This window comes from Megalopta genalis, chromosome 1, assembly GCF_051020955.1.
Source record: "Megalopta genalis isolate 19385.01 chromosome 1, iyMegGena1_principal, whole genome shotgun sequence".
Lineage (NCBI taxonomy): Eukaryota > Metazoa > Arthropoda > Insecta > Hymenoptera > Halictidae > Megalopta > Megalopta genalis.
Window position 1 is genome coordinate 18,493,785 of NC_135013.1, and position 26,175 is coordinate 18,519,959.

Here is a 26,175-nt window from a genome sequence, read left to right on the forward strand (position 1 = left end):
TTTTAAAAAGATAAAAGCCCCAGCCACGGTGCTGCACGCCGGAGGGGCGAAGCTCTTCGGCGCGACGACACCGGTTCGGCCCGGGTTCGCCGTCGCCGTCGTCGTCGGGCCCTGGCCGCAGGGAACCGCTGCACGTCGGACGCGGCGCACCGGTTTTTCGAGGCAGGTCGCCCGGGGTCGGCGCACTTTGTGCCCTCCGAGGACCGGCCTTGACCGAGTTACCGGCGAAACGACTCTGACCATCGCGAAACACGGATCCTCGTGACCGAGGTTTTACGTAACCAGCGGCGGCTCGTGTGCGGTTTCGCCGGAGCAGGTTACGCTCGTCGGAGAGGGCAACCCGCGCTTCGTCAACAGCAACTGATATTATTGGTTCGTCCGTTCTCTTCTTCTTCTTCTTGCTTCTTCTTGTTTTTCCTCGGCGACCGATACAATGTCCTTTGCGGTTCCGACACGTTCCGCGTGATGTTTTGATCGCGGGATCGCGGCGTAATACGCGGCGCCGCAGAAGAGTCGTTACCGTTGGGACAAGACTGTGTTTTTTACTTGTCGAGCTCGCGGAGATCTTCGAGGATTTTTTCTTCTTCTAGATTCTGTTATTGTGCGTAAATGCTCGTGGCACGCTTTTACCGACTTCATATAATGTGATATAATAATATATATAATATATATATAATAATATATATATATATATATATTATAAATTTGTGTAAATATGACCCTAACTTCTAACATAACCGGACAAGAATCACATTATATCACATCACATTATATATATATATAACAAATTTGTGTAAATATGACCCTGACTGATTATTATATAATAATATATAATATATAGTGTGATGTGATATAATGTGATTTTTGTCCGGTTATGTTAGAAGTCAGGGTCATTTATTTACACAAATTTGTTCATCTATTGCAGGTGTGTCAAACTCAAAAGCTAATTTGGGCCAAATAAACAATGCTTAACTTTAGGTGGGCCGCAACAAAAAAAATCAATGTTCATAGAAACGAATATTTTTATTTTGACTAGTACATTGTAATAAACATATATAAAGTTAAATTATTGTTTACGTCCTGATACTTGATATCGAAAATGTTCATTTCGGGCCGCGAGTTTGACACCCCTGATCTATTGCATGATACAATACAAAAATATCTACGTGTTACGAATAGACAGTACCAATAATAACCTTGAAGAACTCGGAACACTTGAATGGTTTTCAATTTTTACTGAAATGATACACGAATCTTCTAGCACATGGAGCATGTTTCCATTCGCCATTTTAAATTTCGACATCGTACAAACGTACAATTATTGCGATAATGTATAACAAATGTTTATCGAATGGCATTTAGCATATAAATATTTCTGTCCTCAAGCTTTCGTGCTTGTACAGCTCAGAATATCACTTTCACTATCACGTCGACCAACTCAAGAATTGCATGGAATTAAAATATTTTATTTAATTAAATTAAAATTGAGAAATTTTACAGATCCTAATAAAATTAACAGATGCGATAAATTGACGTATCGATTAATTTTGAAATCTGACATCACGGCCAAAGTGATGAATAATATTTTCGGAACGCTTCGTTCTGTTTTTTATTCCTATGTCCAGATGCAGATATATTTCCTAAAGCAATTGCAAATTCAAGAAGCAATGGTATCTACTTAAATAATGATATCTTTGCAACTGAACTAACGACGCTGTACCGTAATACAAGAACGCACGCGTGAAATATTTTAAATATTCTTTGTCGGTGTCGTCAAGGTGTGTAGCCATTCCGCGGTCTCGAATCTACGCGAGGTGCGCGATGCGTTTGTAATAATGTCTCTCCAAAAATTACGCGGAAAAAGGGAGGCAGCACGGCCGCCGGTAGGCAAAATAGCTTCTTTTATGACCGGTTCGCAGAAAACTGAAAAGCCAACGCGGCACACAGGGCACCGTAAAAACGGGACGACTCGTCCGCGAAAGCGTCTCTTCATAGCCACGTCGCTTTTCATGGTAGACAGCGACGTAGCTCTTCGCTTTATGAGCAGAAGCCTGGCCATTTAATTTCCCATGAGAAATTGCGCGTGTCCGTGCAACTTCTGGCCTGGCGGCGTCGTCTCGCCCTCTCCGCGTCCCACATGCGAAACGTCCATTCATTCATAACGGCTCTTCTCAAACCCGGAAACACCTGACGCCGGTTGAAGTGGCCATTTCCGAAATGACCACGTGCTGACCATACGTCACATCGAGTTTGACCTTAAGGCCGTCGTCTCCCAATTTCTGCCGAGATATCTCTTCCGTGCGCGCCCCGTCCTCCGGCATTCGATCGCGTTTCACATTCCTTCCATCGATCTTCTTCCGGCTCTTATTACCGGGTCGATCAGTAAAACGACACCTTCATCTAGGATAGTCTCCGGTGTCGTCTCAAAAAATTGGTATCGACGCCCACCGCGAATAAAACGATCGTGATATCGCCTTTCGTGTAACGCCTTCGATATCCCGTGAATTATGTCATTCTTACTTTTCTGTCCCTACTCTGCATAGTTCGTTGCGGATTACTACGTGCACGCCAACTATTGGCAACTAAGTAATTGCCGATTTGTTCAATGAAATAAAAAATTTTTTTTTACTTGGAACGAAGTTTAATCTGTAATGTATTTTCCATTTTGTTCGACGACCTTTTGCCATCTCTCCGACAACTTGAAAATCCCACGCTCGTAGAAAGTCTGATCCTTTTCGGCCAAAAACTGAGTTAAGTGAGATTTTACAGCGTCGTCATCGTTAAAAGTTTTACCACGAAGGGAGTTGTCCAGGGATCGAAATAAGTGGTGATCCGATGGCGCGAGGTCAGGGCTTTATGGTGGGTGTAACATCAATTCCCAACCAATATCCATGAATTTTTGCCGAGTGGACAAAGACGTGTGCGGCCTAACATTGTCCTGCTGGAAAATGACACCTTCACGACCGACCAATTCTGGTCGCTTTTCCTTGACCGCTGCATTCAATTTGTCCAGTTGCTAACATTCACGGATAATAAATAATAACATAATAATAATAATAATAATAATTTTATAATATAACATTTACGGATATCATAAAAATGGAATGATTAAATATTAGTAGCAGGTAAATAAAATTGTATTTCGGTTAAAAAGGAATAATTAAGTATTAATAGTATTAAACGAATTCGAAAAGAAATTATTAAATATTAATAGCAAGCTAACATAATTTTATTTCGGTTGAAACAAAATGATTAAATATTAGCTACAAGAGAATGCAATATTATATAAAAGAGAAGTAGTTAAATTTTGATAGCAGGGGAATAAAATTGTATTTTGGTTGAAAAGAAATATCTAAGTCAATGCGGTCTAGCATTGTCCTGGTGGAAAATGACACCTTTACGATTGACCAATTCTGGTCGCTTTTCCTTGACCGCTGCATTCAGTTTGTCCAGTTGCTAACATTCACGGATAATAAAAAATAACATAATAATAATAATAATTTATAATATAACATTTACGGATATCATAAAAATGGGAATGAGAGACATCTATAACCGAAATCGGCAATTACTTAGTTGCCAACTCAATATTATCCATTTTTATGATCGTTAAGTCATAAATTCCACGTGACACACGTTTAACAATCTCGAATTGCATGTACGGATTAGTCTAAGGACGTTTGGTTTACGAAATGTTCTGGATAGATAGAGCATATTTATGCGAAATAAAAATTCTCTGTATCGATCGATGCAGCAATAAATTTGATATTGTAGTAATTTCAACACTATTCCTACCACGACCGGTTGAACGACTGTTTTTCAAATTTCGATTAGAATTTCCTATACTACAACGTAATTGCATCGCCTTTGTAACAGAATTCCATCTTTTTGTAATAGAAAGACTCTCAAAGGCTCAATTCTGAAGCTATAAAGTCGTTGCAAACAAAAGGTGATGCAGTTATGGCATCATTTTAGCCGAAAAGTGCCTCCAAGGGACTGCTTTACGACACCTCCAAGCGTTTACAGTTCTCGCTCGCCTATCGGCCTCGCGGTGTTTATTTGCCAGATCGGTATCTGAAATGCTCCAGATCGGTCCGAAATTTCGAATAAAATATATATACTTCTGAATAAAAAAAACTATATTTTTATACTGTCAAATTGGATATTATCTCAATTCTATATTAAAAAATATAAGTTGTGCCTGAAGACCGGTTACTTGACCGGTCGCGGTAGGAATAGGTATACGTAAAGTGTCGGTAGATTTAGTGTTAATGACCCGAAAATATAGTACTACATTACATTTAAATTCTTCAAATGTTTTTACTATTTCATATCGGATCCACTCGTTTGTCGTCTAACATGTTTAATGCCTATGTTTATGAGTGTTTTCTTTTTCGGCTTGTTTTTAGGACACGCTGTTGGAAATCTTCGTTTTTTGAATTACGTAACACATATAAATACAATTTACTGAATTGACTAACACATACAGATTAGTAACGCTACTGAATTAAATAATACATTTAAATTGAGTTCAATGAATTAAATAACACGTTGGCGAAACGAAGTTCACCGAATTAAATAATAAAACTCTTATACATTGCTGTCATCGTTATTTATTATTCTATCAAAAAGAATCCCAAAGTAAAACCTTCAAAGCCACTTCAGCGTAAATGGTACATTAAATGGCACCTTCACGGCCACAGATTTGAAACACGAAGCTCTCATAAACAAGACGTACGTGACTTAGCAGTGTGACAGGCGTACATTCTCATTGACGCGAAGACTATTCTCGTCGCATGCCTCTCAGAGTCCCCGGTTCAATTGATTTCAGTGTTTTGATAGCTTCCTGCTGGTCAGCCCTCTAAGAGTCGGAAATGATTTTTTGCGGTCCGTCGAATCGTAAACATTCCACGAAACTATACACGTAATTCACAGTCATCGCTCCGGGCAGATTAACTTTTTAGCCACGACGCGCCACTATAGTGGCTTGCTCTAGTAGCTCACTCGTTCATTGTTTGAACCAAAATAATCGTCTTCATATGCATTGTTTCACACTTCTTTTGTCTTCGCATCGATTTACAAGAGTCTACAGGATGTCCCAAAAATGTCTCGCAATCCGGAAATGGCGGGTTCCTCGGATCATTTGAAGCAACTTCTTCCTTTACAAAAATGTTCTCCGAGGCACCGTTAACGAGTTATCAACGAAAAACAGTGACCAATAAGAATCGAGTACGGCTGACGCGAGGCGGCCCAGCCAACCAGCGCGCGAAGCCCAGTTCCGCTCATTGGCTCGATCGCCTCGCGCCAGCCGAGCTCGCCTCTCATTGGTCACTGTTTTTCGTTCATAACTCGTTAACGGTGCCTCGGAGAACATTTTTGTAAAGGAAAAAGTTGCTTCGAATGGCCCTAGGAACCCGCCACTTTCGAATTGTGAGACATTTTTGGGACACCCTGTATATACAGTACCAGACTCTGTACAGTACACATCAGACTCTGCCGTCCAGAAAAATAGCCTCGCGCAGAATTCAGCCGTACCTAAAAGGTTAATAGTCTTGTCATAAAGGTTTTTATCTTAATTTTAAACATACTGTTGCAACTGTGTTTCTAAAAGTGTGAAAGTGATATCTACTGTATAGAAAAACACATGCTTTTCGTTTCACAGTTGATGCACATATTTAATTAAAGTAGAGACATAATATTTGAGTAAATTGTTACATTGCTGTGCAGAATGAATCGTGACTTCGTAAGAAAAATATGAAATTATAGAATGAAGGAATAGTACAACTTGGATTTTTGTTTTGTTCCTTGTTCTGTTTCGTTCACGTTTTACCCTTTGTTTTTTTCAACCGCCTATAAACCGACGTTTTTACACGAGTACAAAATAATCGATGTACCTTGAAACCAGTGAGTGAGTAAGGAAAAAGTGAATTTACTGTGATGTGCGAAGTAAAATTAAAAAATTGCATTTCGCGTCGTGTCTCCAATTAATTATGCACGGACTTTTGTTCGCCACCGGTTTGGCACCGGTTTGAAGGATTCGAAGAAGTCGTGTTCCAGTCGCCTGTCACGAGCGAAATCGGCCGAGGCGTGATGTTACGGTATAGGTAGCGAACTCATCGCTGCAGCGAGCTGCGGAGAACAGAATTGCGATGTGATTGCGCCTTATTAGGGATGACTCCGGCGATGACTCGCTAGGGGAAGCAACGATTGTCTGGCTGGCAGAGGAGCATCGTCCTCTGCTCGTGATTTATCCAGACGAGGCCCGCGGAACGGATCACCAATTAGGGGCATTGTAACTCGGAAACTCGTTCTAACGAGTCGACAACCTGCGACAATCCTCGTTTGGATCCATTCTTTGACCCCTAATTACGCTCACGATCATCTATTAATGCCTCGTAGCTTCGTCGCACGATTACGATGAATTCGTTGCCGCGATCGGTTACTATGCTATTCAAATGTGTCGGGAGTTCATAAATTTCGATAGATCTCGAGATCTAACGGTAGGATTTTCTTCGCTGTTTTCAGTTGTCACTCGAACGAACGGCTCTTTCTGCGCGATTTCGTCTCCTGCACCGCCGGCACCAGCGGAGGACGTCTCGCAAGGTGGCTGCAGCCGGACAGCTTCGTGGATCCGTTAAAATGCGACGTTCTGTACTCGAAGGACGAGATGAAGTGCGAATGGCCGGCGATCGTCACTATATACACGAAGGACCAGTATGGAGACGTTGTTCACGTGCCCAATTTAAAGGTATGAATATTAGAACCAGCTGTTTCGACGTTGAGTCGAGCATAAATCCTAGTACTATGACGTCAATCCATAAATGATGATCGTTCGGCGCAAGCTTTTTGGTTGTACAATAACTTTTGCAACGATAATTAAATTTTGCTATTACCCTTGTATTTTAACACTATGCCGTCCGCAGGTCTTAGATATAATTCTTTTGTTCGACGTCGGTAAAAATTAAGGATAAATCTATCCAAAATCTATCCTAATCTAAAATTAAGATAAGTCATCCAAGAATTTTCGTACTTAATTCTTAGTTAAATAAGCAAATAATGCTATAGTTAGTCTGCTGCCTTTTAACACCCAAGAAATATAGTTCAAATGTTATTTCAGTTTTCGAAAATGGCACCAAAGTGGTACCACCGGACGGCATAGTGTTCAAATAGAATATTCAGCATGGCCTTTTTTGTTCCAAGATCGTTGGTTTCGAAGGCCAGCAATCGCGCGATCATGTATTACGAGATTAAATAAATATTAACGCTCTGATACAATCATCGAGTTTATTTTTTTATTTATTTTATATATTTTTGATATTTGAAACTGGAGCGTTTATCGAACGTTGAATTGTACGTTATTATCGACGGACTTGATCGTTCAAAATCTTGCGCAGGTAGAGGTAAAGGCGGTCCCGATCGAGAAGACAGCTTTAACGAACTCCGAGCAAGGGAAAGAAATTCGACGAATCTCTCAGCCGGATCCGATGACGTTCGGCGGACATCCTCAACCTTCGCTGGACGTACCGTACGAGGTCACGGTTAACAACAAGACTTGCTTCTACGCGATCACCATTATGAAGGCTTATCAGAACTATTCCTTCGAGGAGCTACGGTACATGTCACCGGCCATAAAAAGGGCAAGCGAGAGCATGCTGGTCAGACCTAATGGTGATGGAAGCTACAGTGCTACCTGGACACCGTCGTTTGTCGGATGGTACTCCCTAATGATCACAGTGGACGGATACAACATGGAGGACGTGAGTACTCGACTCACGCCATATTCCAACAAATTAATCTGTAACATTTTAACGCTTGCCCGTACTTCCGACATGGCTGTACAAAAGATTCTCGGACGATATTTTAGCCATTTTCACTTTATACAATTGTATTGGGTTGGCAACTAAGTAATTGCCGACTTCAGTTATAGATGTCTCTCATTCCCATTTTTATGATATCCGTAAATGTTATATTATAAAATTATTATTATTATTATTATTATGTTATTTCTTATTTTTAATGCCTTCCGGAAGTATGTTTCTTGAACTACTCTTTGTAAAAATATAAATTATTGTAGTCGTAGCAGTATTATAGGCTTCGAAAAATATATCCAGCAGTGTAATTTTTTCCGGGAATTTGTTTATTTTAATAACGTAACTCACTTTCCGTGAATTTTATTCTTACAGTTCTCACTTTTACAATTTATTCAATTATATTTTCAATCTTCCTGACTATTGCAATGGATCTTCTCCATAGATTACTCCTGATATTAAACATACATTTTTTTATGTATTATTATTAGTTAGCTACGCATTTCTAACAAAACAATATAGATGAAATACAAAGTACCGAAGCGTCAGATTTTTCAAAGAATATACTTTTAACAAAGGAAATTTGTTATTTGACTGCCGCCTGTTGCAACCGAGGTAGAAAATTTTTCGTCTACATAAAGATGCGCTGGCTAATTGTTATGCATACTATTGGGTTGGCAACTAAGTAATTGCCGATTTCGGTTATAGATGTCTCTCATTCCCATTTTTATGATATCCGTAAATGTTATATTATAAAATTATTATTACTATTATTATTATGTTATTTTTTATTATCCGTGAATGTTAGCAACTGGACAAATTGAATGCAGTGGTCAAGTGAAAGCGACCAGAATTGGTCAATCGTAAAGGTGTCATTTTCCACCAGGACAATGCTAGACCGCATTGACTTAGATATTTCTTTTCAACCAAAATACAATTTTATTCCCCTGCTATCAAAATTTAATTACTTCTCTTTTATATAATATTGCATTCTCTTGTAGCTAATATTTAATCATTTTGTTTCAACCGAAATAAAATTATGTTAGCTTGCTATTAATATTTAATAATTTCTTTTCGAATTCGTTTAATACTATTAATACTTAATTATTCCTTTTTAACCGAAATACAATTTTATTTACCTGCTACTAATATTTAATCATTCCATTTTTATGATATCCGTAAATGTTATATTATAAAATTATTATTATTATTATTATGTTATTATTTACTATCCGTGAATGTTAGCAACTGGACAAATTGAATGCAGCGGTCAAGGAAAAGCGACCAGAATTGGTCGATCGTAAAGGTGTCATTTTCCAGCAGCACAATGCTAGGCCGCACACGTCTTTGTCCGCTCGGCAAAAATTGATGGATATTGGTTGGGAATCGATGTTACACCCACCATATAGCCCTGATCTCGCGCCATCGGATCACCACTTATTTCGATCCCTGGACAACTCCCTTCGTGGTGAAACTTTTAACGATGACGACGCTGTAAAATCTCACTTAACTCAGTTTTTGGCCGAAAAGTATCATTCTTTCTACGAGCGTGGAATTTTCAAGTTGACGGAGAGATGGCAAAAGGTCATCGAACGAAATGAAAAATACATTACAGATTAAACTTCGTTCCAAGTAAAAAAGAATTTTTTATTTCATTGAACAAATCGGCAATTACTTAGTTGCCAACCCAATACGTATAATATACAAGCAACTAAAAAATTTAACGTACAGTTTAAACGAGCCTATAAAAATAGAAATCTTCATTTTCTCTGAAATCTTTGGCGTTTCCTCTGTGAAAATTTGAAGAGATCAAGCGGATCTCGTGGATCGAATAAATGCCGGAGCGTGAAATATGGCAGCTATTTTTGAAAAGTCAAAACACAAGTCATGAGCCAGACTTCCTTTCCTTCGGCGTGATGTCGATATCGGTCGAAAGAGTTACGGCGGGTTATATAAAATCGACAATTATTTAGTTGCCAACCCAATAGTTTCTTAGTAATTGGATATTCCAAAGAACTGCGACAAATCGACACAGAGTCGGAGAGAAATCATCGTTACGAAATCATGCTCGTTACAGTACCTAAGACAATCGTGCAACATCGTCCAATATGTTTTTCAGAACTACAAAGTGGAGGTGAAGGAATCACCGCAGAGAATGCAACCGCCTACACAGAACGTCGTGAAGAAAGCTCAGCACCAACCCAGCAGACTCAGAAAATTCGTAGCGAAGATCAGTGCAGGCCTCAGGATCAGAGCCCACCCGTCACTGCAAAGCGAGCAAATCGGTTTGATTTCAGTGAACGATACTATAGCCTTCATAGACGAGGTGATTCTGTTTGTTCACCAAGTGTTTTAACTACTCGAAGATCGAACGAAATCAAAGAAGTATTATTCCATTTCTGTAGATCCATAACGACGATGGCGTCTGGTTGAGACTGACCGCAGACACGATCAAGCAGTACTGCAACAGCAGTCACCTAGAAGCCTGGTGTCTACAGTACAATCAACACTTGGGCAAGACCTTGCTTCTTCCAGTTGAGGAACCGAAATCGATTTTAGATCAAGTCATCAAAGACACTGTTCTGCGCAAGAGGCCTGAAGTTGTCGATGAGTACGTAAGAAAGATGTAAGCTTTTCGAAACATCGAGCTATGTATGTATATATATACATACGTGTATATAGGGTATCTCAAAATTATGGTACTTCCGGCAAATGAGGGATTCCTCAGATCATTTGAAATAACTTTTTCCTTAGCGAAAATGCAATTCGCGGCTTTGTTTACGAGTTATCAACGAAAAACACTGACCAATGAGAGATCGTGTACGGCTGACACCCCGCCCTCGCGACCACTACCGTCAGACGGCCGGTGTGACGCGGCATTGGTCGCAAGGGTAGAGCGTCGGCCGCACTCGTGCTCCGATTGGTTAGGGTTTTTTTTTTGTTAATAACTCGTAAACAAAGCCGCCGATTTCATTTTCGCTAAAGAAAAAGTTACTTCAAATGAAGTAACTTCGGAACCTCAGAAGTCCCTCATTTCCCGGAAGTACTATAATTTTAGGATACCCTGTATATGTAATAATCTTGACATAACGATCGAAGCTTTCGGTGTCGTTTCAAACACAATTTTACCTTTTAGCAAAAGGAAAACGGTTACCTTCGACTCGGCCAAGACCATGGTGGTCGTGAGGTGCGGTGCTTCCGGCCACAATATCAGGAGCAGACCAAATTTAAAAGCTGCACCGGTGGGAATATTGGCGCCTGGCAACAGCGTCACTATTCAAGAATATGTAGGTCTTCGTAACACGCACTTTAACACTTACATTCGTCTCATAATAATTACGTAGAAGAAGAAGTAGATTTGTCCTACACTTTATAAGATTTCTTTTCTTCGGTGAAAAATATCGATATTTTCAGTTCGAAAGTTTAAGTAGGTTTCCAGTACACTTTGATTGAGATACAGAAATTGATTCACTTCGGTTTTCTTATAGATGTAGTTTTTGTCTACGGCAGACAGCGCGCGACGCTTGATTCAAATATTGCAATGAGATTTTCTTTTGTATAAAAATAAATTCAAAAATTGCAATGAGATTTTCTTTTGTAGTCATCGTTTTCATTGCAGGTCAAACAATAGACTGTTCCTTAACACGTGAATGTTGCGACAGTAATTTTCGACTAGGTTTTAAATTCGTTCTTATTGTAGCATATTGAACAAACCGAATATTCTTTTCAGTGTTAATTTTAGATTACGAATGAAAAATACTATACTAAATTTTCTCTTTCTAGCTTCGGTTTCATTAACACTAAACCTACGGTGCCGGTCAAAATGTTCGATTTTACATTTTTTATATTATTTGTCAACGTGTGTTGCTTTATAAGAACGACGAGATTGAATTTCTTTGAACATTTCTTAACGTTTAATAATCTGTGCTTGAATTAAGAAATTTATTCAATGATTTCTTATGAAAGTGTCTTTACAATTTCAACAAAATAATATAAAAAATGTAAAATTGAAACTGACAAGTTTCAATGCCCGATAAGTTTACTGTTAATTAATTGACTGTTCGACACTGTAGACATTTTTGGTGTCGATATTCGTTACTTAACGTGTTAAGGATACAATTAAAATTTCAAATCGATCGGTTCAATGCTATCTTCTTAATAGTGTCAAGCAAAAATGTCGTTTAAAGTTCGAATCGACAACCTGAAACGTGTCGCTATTTAATAACATTGGTAACATAGTAAATTCTCCCTAATTGACGCTCAGATTCTGCACAAAAATGCACAATTTGGGAAGAGGAAATACGATTATTCGAGCCTTGCGACTCGTTTTTATAGTTACCAATTGTCAACAATTACAAAAACGAGCCGCAAGGCTCAAATAATCGTATCTCCTCTTCCCAAATTGTCCATTTTTGTGCCTAATCCGAGCGTTAATTAGAGAGTATTAGGTACGTGACCATCGAATCATGTCATATGGTCTCCAAATTGCCTTCGAATCGTGAAATGTGGTCTCCGAATTGCCTTCGAATCGTGGCATGTGGCCTCCGAATTGCCTACGAATCAAATCTGATCGTTAATTAGGGAGAATTTACAGTACCATAAATTCTATCCGCGAAGTTTAAACTGTAAGATTCCGCGAAAAGATTTCCTTCGCCAAGAAAATGAATTCCGAGTGCCGGAGAAATAAAAGCTTCTAGTCTCCAGAACGCAGAATGCTCGAACATAAAGTCGAACATTCACCCGAGAAATGTATATAAGTGTTGGAAAAGGTCGACGGGGCTCGTGTCGAGTTGATCTTTCTGTCTCTCTCCCCAGTTCGTGAACAGCGAGGGCACCTGGGTGCGCATCGACGACGAGTCAATGGGCAAGTACTGCTTCGACCGAGGTCGAATCGCGGAGGGCGAGGCCTGGTCGCTCGCGATTAGCAAACAGGGCGTGACTTACATGAAAATCGAGCCCGATCTCGAGAACGATGCGGCGGAAAAGAAACCGATCATAGCCGATCCGTCCGTTTCACCTAGTCATAAAGGTTTCGATTTCTCCGTGCCTTCCGTGAGTCACGAGGGCTTTAATTTCACCGCGCAGAATTACACGGCGAGCACAGCGGAGCCTGGCGAAGGTAGCAACACGAATCTCTTTATTTTTGGTTCATACAATCAACATGGTTCACCAGGTACAATTCGATGAGATCGAGTTCTCCTCGTCCGCTTATGATACTCTCTCGGCTAACGACGGCGCGGCGATTATATTTCAGGAAGCGACAAGTCGACTCTGGAGAAGGCCGATGTCTCGCCGAAATTCTCGAAGCCGCATTCGAAAGAGAGGGTGGTGAAGGAGAGGGAGAGAGAAGGTGGCGGCGGATGCGGAGGAGGAGGAGGAGGAGGAGGAGGAGGAGGGGGAGGAGGTGGTGGCGGAGGTGGCGGGAAGTTCAGCGTTCTCCAGAAGTGGTTGAGAGGCGACGACAAGTGTCACGGGGAAAAGAGGAGCTCGCCCGGCAGGTGAATAAAAAGAATGAACCGTCGGGAGCCGTGCAGTTAGATTAGTTTCGTCATATAGTTTTGGCATTTGCAGGGATTTTTCCGAGTTCGTCGGTGTCTCCGTGAAGGAGCTGGTGAAGGCGATCGGCGAGAGCCGCGCGAATGGCAACGGTCCCACGTCACCGGAAACACCGAGACGATTGTCGAGAAGCTCGTCGCCGAAGAATCCCCAAGGTGGGTCACCACGATTTAACAGCCCGTCCTCTAGCCCAGTTCAGATACCCGGTACGTATACGCAACTGCAGCCGACAACAATTTCAAATCTATGAGAATTCGAAGCCACGTGCGCGACAGATTATCTCTTATACATTTGTATATTTGTTCTTCTATATGGTCTCATTGTTTTAATCTCATGACATTCATGTGTGTGCCTTACTTCACACTTTCGGCACCGTAACTGGTCTGAGGAGGGAATCATTTCAGAAGCTGAGAGACCCGTTACTGACGCTTGTAAGACCGTATACCGTTCCACGGACGGTTCTCCTGATCCGTGGAATGAATTATCGTAGAGTAAAACTCCGTTTGCGACTTACCATAAGCCACTTCTATCTCTCTATATCTTTCTCTCTCTATCTTTCTCTTTCTCTCTTTATAAATATATATACATAGTACATAAACGAATGATCGTAGGTTGTATAAATATGTTAAAAACAGACCTTATGGAATTAGTTATAACAATATAGTAATGTTGCTCTTAGCTGGGTCCAGTCGGCAGCCAGTTGGTTCTGGTAATTGCCTCTTCCCTCCTGCTGCTCATGCACCAGGTACTCGACCCTTTCCTACTCAACATATTCCTCAGTTTTGTACAGTCGAGAAATAGTGTTCTAGCGTTATTTGTGTTGTTCGGAGTTTCGTAATTAATTCACGTCACCACCACCACCACCACCACAACCGATTATACGTTTCCTTCAAGAATGCAATGGCACCGTAGTGTATATTTACTCGTCGAAGACCGAACTGCATGCAGATATGATTAAAACCTGGAGATGAGATATTTCGTTTTGTGCACGCACAATACATCAACGCACACACACGCGCACACATACACATGCCAACAACCCTTGTCCGATTAGAGGTTTAAATAGTGCATAACGAATCTGTAGATTCGATATACTCTCATTACACATTATAGTTTAGCGTATTTATAAACAATAACATGTCACAATGTAAATTTCTACAAATGATCCAAATTGTCAGGTGGGAGAAGTTTGATAGGAGGGGGAGATAGTATCAGTAGCAGCCCTGTGCTCTGCGGCTCCCCCCGAAGTGTCGGCCTCTCCCCATTAGGTAAGAACAACAACATACATTTCTACTCTCTGACTCTAACACTAACATAATTACTTTACCACTGCATCGTACCGATCACGTTCTTAATCACAATCTATAACACGTTAATACTAAATGTTTCGTTTCACGGCCGATCATCAAGCTCTCTCACAATCTCTCATTCTCAGTCGTCGTTGTTTCATTCACGATACGCACGGGATCTGCACGAATTTATTGCAAGGACTGTGGATTTTATACGTTTATGGCATACGTAAAACGTTTCATTCTTAGTTGATATTCTCGATGAAGTAAGTCAATTTTTAATCGATTTCAGTTCCTGTATAAATATCTGTATAAATATCCATGGTTGATGAAGTTATGCGAAAGAACGTTACACGAGATGCATTAGTATCCCTGACAGAAAGTCTTCCATCAAAAGTGCTATCAGCGAGAGAACAAAAATTTATCTGTCTATTGCACTTCACAAGTACACTTTTTTAGCAAATCAGATTCACCAGAAATTATATATTTACGACAAGTTTCTCTTTGTGCGATTTCGTTGGTCGGATAAAGCACGCTTGATTTCTAACAACGTATTCTCTGACAATGAACTCCGTTATAGAAATGTTACAAAAATCAATTCATGTGCAAAACATATGCTAATTAACTCTTCGAATGAAGAACAGTTGTTAGATGCAATTGATGACTCGGTTCCAACTGTCACTTAAAATATTAGATAATTATTTTATCTTCATCATTGCGTGCAATAAAAGTTTGAACTTCTGAACAATATATTCGATTTTATTTCGATTAAAAACGTATCAGAGCAGCAAAATTTAATTTGCAAAGGGGTAAATTTTCCCTGCAGAAGAATTGAATTTGATATGCAAAAGGGTGTACACTTGGAGTACAAATCGTGTGTACGCCCATTAAAGGAACATTATTAACTGAACCCACATTTTTATATGAACATATTTATTTGCACAAGTATTTGTATGAGTGCATTCCATCGAACACTTCTTGTCAGGAGTAGTATTCATCTGCCGGTGTCCATTGCCTTTAAAAAAGTAAGGTGAGATAACAATATCCTTGCTCTAGAAAGCAGAGATAAGATTTCTATATTTCGAAAGGACTGAGTAATCATTTTGTCTAAACCCTCTTCCTGCGTATCTCTCTTTCAAGTTTCTGGTGGCATGGTCGACAGCACAGCCACGTCACAGCGACGAGGATCGACGCAAAGCGACACAAGTGCCTTGGTCAGTAGTATAACGAGGGATCCTTCGCAATCACCCAGTGCTGTCAGCACAACTGCCAACACCCGCGACCTGTCCCAGAGCCCGAGCTGTAGTTCTTTACAAATAAGATCAGAGGGTAGTATAGCCAGCCCTCCCGACACACCGAAAAAGGATGGCACAGTAAGTGAAAGTAAAACATACTACAGGATGTCCCAAAATTATTGTATAAGTGGGAAACGAGAGGTTCCTGAGATCATTTGAAGTAACTTTTTCCTCAGCGAAAATGCAATCCGCGGCTTCGTTTACGAGCTATTAACGAAAAACAGGGACCAATGAGAGGCGAGTGGGCGTCGACCGCTCGTTGGCTCGGCTGCCTTGCGCTAGCCGAGCGCGCCTCTCATTGGTCACTATTTTTCGTTAATAATTCGTGAATGAAGTCGCAGATTGCATTTTCGCTAAGGAAAAAGTTACTTCAAATGACTTCAAGAACCCCTTATTTCTCGCTTGTACAATAATTCTGGGATATTTATATTTATTTTATATTTATATTTATTATTTTATATTTATATTTATTATTTTATATTTATATTTATTATAATTTTGTACAATAATTTTTGGGATACCTTGAAGAGAAGATATGATTACTCAAGCCCCACGGCTCGTTTTTATAGTTGCCGATTGTCAACAACTATAAAAATCATATCTCCTCTTTCTACAGGATGTCCCAAAAGTATTGTATAAGAGGGAAATGAGAGGTTCCTGAGGTCATTTGAAGTAACTTTTTCCTCAGCGAAAATGCAATCCGCGGTTTCGTTTACGAGCTATTAGCGAAAAACAGGGACCAATGAAAGGCGAGTGGGCGTCGACCGCTCGTTGGCTCGACTGCCTTGCGCTAGCCGAGCGCGCCTCTCATTGGTCACTATTTTTCGTTAATAACTCGCAAACGAAGCCGCTGATTGCATTTTCGCTAAGGAAAAAGTTACTTCAAATGACTTCAAGAACCCCTTATTTCTCGCTTGTACAATAATTTTGGGATATCTTGAAGAGAAGATATGATTATTCAAGCCCCACGGCTAGTTTTTATAGTTTACAATTGTCAACAACTATAAAAATCATATCTCCTCTTTCCAAATTACTCATTTTTGTTTACAAGCTGAAGGGCAATTGGGAGAACTTACTGTTATTCGAAGTTGTCGAAGAAGCTTGTTACATTGTTGCATAACGTATCTGAACCTTGACAAGAATATTCCTTTAGTTTTCGTTATCTTCCAACTTAATCACGAAATGGAACAAACTTCCCGGACAACTGGGTCCGAATCAAATGAAACGTGCAATAACAAAATGTTCTGTTCCAAAGGATTCGCAGAGGAGTCCGCGGAAAATGTCTCAGGCGCAGACGCAGACGAACCTCACGTTTCACTTCAGCATCGGTTCCACCGGGCCAAAGGAGGAGCGTCACTTGCCCAAGCTGAGTCGACGGGATCACACGAAGATGGTGAAGACCAGAGCGAAAAGAGCGATGTCTCCGGCAAGTTCCCAGCAAAGCCCGAACCCGAGTCGGACGTTGAACTTGAGCAAGGAGAAGGTGAAAGAGGCCATCAGCCCATCGGTAGCGGAATGCCTTCGAGCCGTCTTCGCGGCGTTTCTTTGGCACGAGGGGATCGTGCACGACGCGATGGCCTGCGCCAGTTTCCTGAAGTTTCACCCTAGTTTGCCGAAGCAAGGAGCCCTCGTCGTGACCAGGCAGACGGTGCTGCAGTCGAACGACAAGGAAGAACAGGAGCAGAAAGCAAGGCAGAGACATTCCGTGGAGGTGACCAACGCTGGCAACTACTTGCACATCCAGCCGAGCACGTTGGAGACTCTGACGCGGTCAGCGGCGAACGCCAACGCGAACCGAAATCGCAAGAAACAGGAGGTTCCAACGAAGGACGAGGGTCAGACGAACGGCAAGCTCGGCGCAGTTCCCGAGTTCCAAACTGTGGCGGTGCTGCCGCCGGCCTTGAAGAGCTTGGTGTTCCTGTGGGAGGAGCTCAGCACGAATTGTCTGCAGGCTATAGAGCAGCAGTCGGTCCTCCCGAGCCCGATATCGCAGGTGCAGACGGTGAAGTTGAGCAAACGACCGGTCCCGGAGAAACGACCCCGAGAAGAGAAGCTGAAGGAGCGCGAGAAGAAAGGGAACCGGAAGAAGAAAGAATGGAAACCGGTTGGCAGAGGAATCGGATCCGAGGTGCTGGCCGGGATAGAGAGAGAGACCATCTGCGAGCTGTGCGGCTTGATGTTCCCGCACCCGGTGACTTATCACATGAAAATGATGCACCCTGGCTGCGGATGGCACGCGGGAGGAAAAGGGTACAACAGCGGAGGGACCTATTGCATCGGCTGGGCAGGGAATTGCGGCGATGGTGGCGTGGGCGGAAGCTCTTGGTACCTAATTTGCGACACGTGCCGCGACAAGTACCTGAGAGCACGGAAGCTCAAGCTGACCAAGAAGTTCTTGACGGGGATCACGAAGCGGAAGAACGGCACCGGGAAGATCCTGTCGCCTATTTCCACTCCGAATGGCAACGAGACGCATATCGTCATGAAGAACAACGCTATATTCCTGCTGGAACTGGCCAGTGCTTCGGGACTGAACATTCCGAAACAACAAAGACGACCGTCGCAAACGTTGTCGTCCGTCGCCGAGAACTACAGTCCTCCGGACACGGCGGGACCGTTTCCGCCGACCGGTCCTTTCCAGTGTCTACAAGCCCTCGGCGTTCATCACTCTCAGAGTCACGACGAAAGGTACTACGAGGAGGCGTTGAGGCGGCAGAACGGCCATCAGAATGTTTACGACGGGAGCAGCGCTATGTTCAACAGCACAAACGGAAGGGTAAGAGATTAGTGTCGCTTGTGTAATATCGATTGATAACGCGTGACTGTATGCAGCCATTGTCCGAGTATCCGATGAGTGACAGCGACAGCGAGAGCGGCAAAGGTCGGGGCATGTTTCATCGATCCGTATCGATGTCCACTGGAGCATCCTGGGCCAGAAACACTAACGATGGCAGGGTCGTCATCATGCGGAAAAGGAACAACAGTAGCAGCGAAATGAATAACAGTATGTATTAACACGTTGACTGCCGCGTCACCCGTATTCGGGTGACAGCAAAAGTTCTCATCAGGCCACGTCACCCGTAATTCGGGTGACGCTGATTCGACTACTTACAAAGGATTTCCGAAAATATTTCGACAAATATTCTACAGGAGGTAATGAAACGATTGAATTCTTATAAAAATGGTTTATTAAAAAAATTATTCGCAGTGTATAACATTAAAACGTTCTCTGCAAAGTTGAGGTCGATCAGGACAGCTTGGACAAAAAGTTGTTGGTTTTCTCAGATTTGCTCGTGCCTCTGATCGGTCCATTTCGTATCTTTCATTTGAACTGTAGCTTCCTCGGTATCATCAACATTTCTTTCTTCTTCCATGACCAATTCTCGTAAAATCCCGTCAATAGTATCTTCATAACATTCATTATCACTAAGATTGTATTTATCAGTATCCGAATCAGAATCTGACGATGTAATTCTATTTATGCTTCTCCTTCCGGGCAATCCGATCTCTTTTCATTATTGAAAAAAATAAGGGCCGAGATTTTAAGTTATACCATTCGGTACTCGGCAAAGATTCCAACTGATCATGCAGGAACAGAAACAGACATGAATTAACAGCGCACGCTTTCTATAGCGGCACGGGTGGCCCGTAGGAGATTTTGTTGTAAATACGCGTGGCAGTCAACGTGTTAAACAGATTCGCTGGTTTGAGAGATGTAGTAACCCAGAGACTTCTCTTTGTTCAGATGGCGGTTTGTCCTTACTATGCTATCCGTCCGCCGCTCTACAAAAATTGGTACCGTCGATGGACCAATCCGCGATCGTATCGACCAGCCAAACGGAAGCTGCGAATAACGATAGAATAGAAATCCTGATGCGACCCGTGATGCTTTTCGTTCTTCAGCAGCACAATCTGCAGCATTTACAGCTCGCCATGAAACAGGCGTTGCGCCGCGCTTCTTGCCGAGTGTACGCGATGCAAGCGTTAAATTGGTTACTAAGAAGTGTTACACAACCGATATGCCTGCATGATTTGCTGTGGTGGTTTTCTGCTTCTCTGATACCGGCGGTGTCACCTGAGCCCGTGGATGCGACCGAAGAGGAGAATCGAACCGAGAAAAGGGACGAACATGTATGTAGTACAGAGTTCGATATACATATGGTATTACGAGCGCTGTTCGATGTAAACATTGAGATAGTAGTTGAATATTAACATTCGATACGCACAGATCCATGAGATGAGATTAACAGACTTATGACAAACCTTGCTGCCCTCGATTGTCTACCATTACTCCCCAAAAAATTCAAGTTTCTGGAAATAGTTGCTGCCGATAGGTTTTCTAGGATATAGTATCTTTATCGAATCACAAAAACGATTCTTCAATATAGACCATCCTTCAAGGGAAGAAATTTTGCCAACGAAAGCAACAACAATTATTATTATAGTAGTAGTTGTGACAATTATTATATCTGGTGAACAAAATTTAATATTTAACATTTGCTTTGGATCAGAGATAAATATTTATTAATTACTCTGTAGTACGTTTTATACAATTTAAATTATTGCTGTTAACGAAGAGCTTTTATAAAAGTTACCACCACGACGGTTAATAGATACAGTAAAATATTTGATGTATATTAAATAGCAGTAACGTGTGTTTAATTTTCAAGGACATGATCAACGTATGCGAGCATCCTTTAAGCGACTTGGTGATAGCAGGCGAGTCTGTTAATCCGTTGCCAACAGTTTTTCACACTTTATTACAAACGATTGCAGACCTGATGCTTCTACCACCCCTTGGTAAGTATTTACTTGCTAAAATTATGTCCAGTTAGAATTAAATCATAATTGGAAGATCTAATTAAATTTTATACATTCTATGTATTAGGCTCGCCTCTTCAACAAGCAGCTATCCGGTGCTGGGGAATCAAGTTCACCCCCGCGGATCATATGTTTCTCCACAGAAGTCACGTGTTCAGTAACATTAGTAAAATCCTCTCGAGATACGAAGAGGACGAGGACGTTACGACGAGCATGCACGAGAGTCATCAATCGATTCATTCCCAGCAGATAACTAGTTCCGTGGAGGTTCTGAAAGATTTAACGCCCGGTATTAAAATCAAAGCCTCCAGCAGGCAAGCTATGATCGGGAACTTGACTGATAATTCAACAGAAACTTTCTGGGAGTCCGGCGACGAGGATCGCAATAAAACGAAGACAATTATTATCAACTGCGGTGCCCATTCTCTTCCTCGTATGATCTACATTCACATTGATAACTGTCGTGACTTAACGGTAAGTCCCATATTCTCGTTTTGCGAAAGGAATTTGTTACTCACGGCATCGATGTTGCAGCACAAGGTATCTAGCGTAACATTTCAATCTGGTAATAATGCCGACGAAATGGTGAAACTGAGGACCGTGGAGATCGAGAGTCGCTCAGCTGGTTGGATCAATTGTCCAGTCACCGGTGAGAGTGAATAAATAAGTTCACTTAACGAGTAATGTATATATATATACATTACTCGTTATATATTATATATATATATTAAATAAAGAAAGACATTTTTGTTAAACTACTTGAAATTGTTACTTTACATAAAGACATTTTTGTTAAACTATATATATAAATTATATATAAAGTATAATAAATAATAAATATATATAAACTATATAATAATAAATAATAATATATATGTATATATAGTGTATATATAATGTCTTTATGTAAAGTAACAATTTCAAGTAGTTTAACAAAAATGTCTTTCTTTATTTAATGATTCGAACAAAATGTTCAGAGATTCTTTCGATCTCTTGACTATTTTCAATTGTATCTACTCACTTATAAATACAAATGTTATTTTTCTCGCAGATTCACGGCACGTTGCGATAGGTCTCGAACTGAAAGGCGCGGACAATTCCTTGCGGGTCCGTCAAATACGAATTCTGGGCGAGATCGAAGGAGAAACGATGAAAGTTGGGAAACAGCTGAGTGCACAAAGGATCCAACAGAGGAATTGCGAAGCGGAAACATTGAAAGTTTTTCGGCTGATTACTTCTCAGGTAAACTGTGTATGAATTTGTCATTGTCATCCCATGCCTCAGAGTTTCTAATAATTCTTCGTCTGTCCTCCAGGTATTTGGCAAGCTAATACAAGGCGATCAACAGCAACAGCAACTAGAATCTACAGAGGGTGCCAACGAGGACGTGGAAGACAGCAACGACCTTCGAGAGCACATGGTTGGAATTCTGTTTAGCAGCAACAATCTAACGCATCTGCAAAAGCAAGTCTGCACACATATCGTCGAGGCTATTCGCAAAGAGACGATTCGATTGAAGGAAGAATGGGAGACAGTGCTGTATTCACCGACGCCAACTAATAGTTTACTGAGCGACAACAGCGACCAATCGAAGGCAGCCGATACATATTGCTTCGAGATGTTGTCTATGGTGCTAGCCTTGAGCGGAAGCGCCGTTGGGCAGTATTATTTGTCGCATCAATATGGATTATTGACTGACTTGTTGAGCTTGTTGCATACCGGATCAGCCAGAGTGCAGCGTCAAGTATGCTTTCGATCCATCCGAAATGTATGCTCTCTATTTCAGCAGTGACACTGATCGACATTATTTCTGTTGTTCCAGGTGACAGCTCTACTGAAACGTATCTTACCAGAAATTAAACCAGAGGTGCTAGCCAACGTAACCAGCGTTGGTCGACTGCCACCCACGGACTTCAGCATCGTCTCTGTTGCGAACAATAGCTTCACCCACAACGCGGAATTCGACGAGAATGCCCCGGGAATATTGGACGTTTTCCTAAGTTGCATCGCCAAATCGTTGACCGTTCAAGTCAAGGTGAAAGGAAAGGAGAACAACGGGAAAGCGTTGCAGACTGTTTCACTGGCTACCAGTATTCACCCGAAACGTTACGTCGGGGCAAGATGGTGGTTGCGAGGGACCATGACTCGGAAACTAGCTGAAGTGATCATTCAACTTCTGAAGGACATGGCATCGGTTAGTGTATATGCTTGAATTGTACTCAATAATAGACCACTCACGTTTGAAACTAATTTCAGGGTAAGCTGTCGGAAGAATGGGCGTCCGTTACGAAGGCAGCCATTGCCGAAAACATTTTAAACCTCACCAGATTAGACGAAACGAGCCGAGAACCCGCGGAATGTCTTCGAACGCCAACATTATGGCTGGCCCTTTCATCCTTGTGCGTTTTGGACTCTGATCACGTCGAGAGATTGTCCTCGGGCCAATGGACTGGTTCGGAAGGACAACCACCGCCACCACGAGTAAGATTCCATTCTTCATTAAAGCTTCTTTGAAGGAAGCTAGTTGACCATCAAATATTTCTGCAGCCTACGTGCAATAATCATGACGATGGCGAGACAACAGCGATCATTCAATGCAACGATTGCGGAAATCTGTGCGGGGAGTGCGACAGAATCCTGCATCTTCATAGGAAAGCTCGCATGCACATTAGACAGGTGTGCAAAGAGGAGGAGGAGGCGATACGCGTTGATCTTCACGAAGGTTGCGGCCGGACGAAGCTCTTTTGGATCTTAGCTCTGGCTGACAGCAGAACGTTGAAAGCTCTGGTAGAATTCCGCGATGGTACCCCGAGAAAACCGGTCGGGGCTACGTCAGGAATGTGCAGATTCTGCGGGATCACCGGGAACACGGGTCTGCTAGCGATAGGGAATATTTGCACGGACAACGACTGCCAAGAGCATGCCAAGAACGCGTGCAGCAAGGTTCACTCTTGCGGGCACATCTGCGGGGGTGTTCGCAACGAGAAGACTTGTTTGCCCTGTCTGCACAGGTGTCTGTCGGACAGCGATTTGAAACAAGACGCCGACGACATGTGCATGATTTGCTTCACGGAAGCTTTATCAGCCGCGCCAGCGATTCAGTTGCAGTGTGGCCACGTGTTCCATTTGCATTGCTGCAAGCACGTCCTTATGAAGCGATGGGTGGGCCCTAGGATCACATTCGGATTTTCTCTTTGCCCGATCTGCAAGATCCCTATGGAACATCCGACTCTGGCCGAAGAACTGGCGAGCATCAAGGAGCTTTACGAAGACGTCAGGAGAAAAGCTTTGATGCGATTGGAGTACGAAGGATTGTACAAGTAAGCGTGAAGATGAAGAACTAATGATCCTGTGTATTCCTCAGGTTGTAACAGAATTATGTTATTGCAGGACCGAAGCGGCCTTCGGACCAGGTGCAAGGTTCCAAGATCCTGCTGCGTACGCGATGGAGCGTTATGCGTATTATGTTTGCTACAAGTGTCAAAAGGCCTACTATGGGGGCGAGGCGCGGTGTGACGCACAGGTAGGCGGGGAAACCTTCGACCCCACGGAATTAGTGTGCGGAGGTTGCAGCGATGTTGCAAGAGCCCAGATGTGCCCGAAGCACGCGGCAGACTTTCTCGAGTATAAATGTCGTTATTGTTGCTCGGTGGCTGTCTTTTTCTGTTTCGGCACTACCCATTTCTGTAACCCCTGCCACGAAGATTTCCAACGTGTCATTATCATTCCAAAAAGCAAACTACCATCGTGTCCTGCGGGTAAGCTCATTCTCTGATAATGCTTAAGACATGACAACTGAAGAAGAGTTGACAACTACTATTGAAATTCTTTCCGTTCTGTTTAGGACCTAAAGCAAAACAACTGGACGGGGATGAATGTCCATTGCACGTGAAACATCCGCCGACCGGAGAAGAATTCGCGTTAGGTTGCGGGATTTGCCGTAACGCGCACACCTTCTAAAGATATTCCAAATAGATGAAAGAGAACAGAAACTATTTCATAATTTATACTCGACATGAATGAGAATCGGTGATTCTTGTTGGATCTTAACAATACAACTATATTATTATATGCAAGCAAACGGATATACATATTATATAGTTTGATATGCGTGTATCACTATTCGCAGTAAAGGCTGCCGTATGTATCGATTTATTGGGAATTCTAATGATTAGAGCAACTGTGGAATTGACGCAGTGTGAAACGATGCAAGAGGAATCAAATAGTATGAGCTAATTAGCTGCAAATCATGAGTGAGAAACCGATGAAGCGTGGAACTCTAATACTTGTTAAGTATTACGTAAGTCGTTTTTATTCGTGATTAATAGAGATTACCGAAACAAGTAGAGAGAAAGAAAGAGAGAGAGAGCGAGAGAGAGAGAGAGAGAGAGGGAGGGAAAAACGTCAAAGAATGTTCTACGTGTATTTAAAACTTCCATGTGAAAGGAGAACAATGAGCTTACATGTGCGTAAGTCATACAGAGTGTAGTGATTCACTTGGTAAATTATTCTCGACATAAGCGTTTAATTTAATATATACATAACAATATAAATATATATAATATAATTCTCTACGCTACTTAAGAACTATTTAATTATTATCGACAATGATCCTAATAAGTTATGTATGTAGGTAAATTATGTATGTGAAAGGAGTGTGTTATTTGAAATTTGTGAATTAAAATTGTGAAGAATAGAGAAATGAAAACAAACAAAAAAAAAAAGATTAAATCGCGGTAAAAGAAAAGGGAGGTATATAGCACGCGTGCTATATTGAATGAATCTGTGCTCGAATCGGCGTTGTTTAAGATTCACATAAAACTCTGCATTTGTCGTCTTTGAAATTATCATTTGTTTTTGTACTTTTCCAAAGGGATAGTGTGCGCACCGACATGCCTCCGGGCGTTATTTATTTAATCGTCAGTGTAATTGCCTTGAACTACAATGCGTTGTTCGCGAAGATGTTATAGAATCATTGTGTATATTCATATATGAATGAAATGTGTGAATGATCAGCGCGCGTTAAGCGATTGATCGTTAATATTTGTGTTTCGATCTTGTGCAGATTAAATGAAAGTAATGATTGGAAGACACGTAATAATTTGAATTCTTTCATCATCCTCCTGTTCTACCAAATATCATAGAATAATTATGTGATTTGCTATAGTACCACATTTTGTTTATCATTCCCAATAGTACACGTGATTTTTGTCAAAGCAACTTGCTTCGAAAAATCTAATTCCCTTCAAAATATTTAAATTAATTAGATTAAGTGAGAACACTTTTGTTTTACAAATATAAAATACATTTCAAAGGAATGTTGCAATTGGTTCTCAAAGATAAATGCGATTGCATTTTCGAAAGTCAAGTAAATCCTCTTTATATTTAGATTACAGAAATAATGGA

At 41.5% G+C, this 26,175-nt stretch overlaps 2 protein-coding genes across 7 annotated transcripts; both read left to right on the forward strand.

Moving 5' to 3' along the window:
- The first annotated feature begins 82 nt into the window (after positions 1-82).
- LOC143263820 (E3 ubiquitin-protein ligase MYCBP2-like) lies at positions 83-14,165 on the forward strand. The gene is made up of 10 exons (XM_076528581.1): positions 83-372; positions 6,526-6,748; positions 7,395-7,757; positions 9,928-10,134; positions 10,214-10,434; positions 10,945-11,095; positions 12,624-12,981; positions 13,063-13,306; positions 13,380-13,570; positions 14,044-14,165. The coding sequence occupies exons 2-10, from the start codon at positions 6,668-6,670 to the stop codon at positions 14,163-14,165; spliced, it is 1,938 nt and encodes a 645-aa protein (XP_076384696.1). The 5' UTR covers positions 83-372; positions 6,526-6,667.
- On the forward strand, positions 13,386-25,858 carry LOC117219034 (MYC binding protein highwire). Of its 6 annotated transcripts, none has more exons than XM_076522903.1 (16): positions 13,467-13,519; positions 14,044-14,109; positions 15,794-16,026; positions 17,204-18,724; positions 18,781-18,952; positions 19,694-20,079; positions 20,619-20,748; positions 20,837-21,243; positions 21,304-21,418; positions 21,821-22,011; positions 22,085-22,513; positions 22,592-22,963; positions 23,026-23,250; positions 23,317-24,089; positions 24,160-24,527; positions 24,614-25,858. In XM_076522903.1, exons 3-16 carry the CDS (start codon positions 15,805-15,807, stop codon positions 24,727-24,729), a joined length of 5,427 nt encoding a protein of 1,808 aa, XP_076379018.1. In that variant the 5' UTR covers positions 13,467-13,519; positions 14,044-14,109; positions 15,794-15,804; the 3' UTR covers positions 24,730-25,858. The 6 variants fall into 6 exon arrangements, with proteins under 6 accessions (XP_076379024.1, XP_076379014.1, XP_076379018.1 ...); XM_076522900.1 differs by lacking the exon at positions 13,467-13,519 and adding an exon at positions 13,523-13,570; XM_076522895.1 differs by lacking the exons at positions 13,467-13,519; positions 14,044-14,109 and adding exons at positions 13,528-13,570; positions 14,543-14,632.
- Positions 25,859-26,175: the final 317 nt, after the last annotated feature.

Bases quoted from the DNA above. Each gene is read 5' to 3' on its own strand.
- LOC143263820 (XM_076528581.1), top strand. From the start codon at position 6,668: ATGAAGTGCGAATGGCCGGCGATCGTCACTATATACACGAAGGACCAG. The intron at 6,749-7,394 runs GTATGAATATTA...AATCTTGCGCAG, and splicing joins TTCACGTGCCCAATTTAAAG to GTAGAGGTAAAGGCGGTCCC. The intron at 7,758-9,927 runs GTGAGTACTCGA...TATGTTTTTCAG, and splicing joins ACGGATACAACATGGAGGAC to AACTACAAAGTGGAGGTGAA.
- LOC117219034 (XM_076522909.1), top strand. From the start codon at position 15,805: ATGGTCGACAGCACAGCCACGTCACAGCGACGAGGATCGACGCAAAGC. The intron at 18,725-18,780 runs GTAAGAGATTAG...GACTGTATGCAG, and splicing joins TCAACAGCACAAACGGAAGG to CCATTGTCCGAGTATCCGAT. The intron at 22,012-22,084 runs GTAAACTGTGTA...TCTGTCCTCCAG, and splicing joins TTCGGCTGATTACTTCTCAG to GTATTTGGCAAGCTAATACA.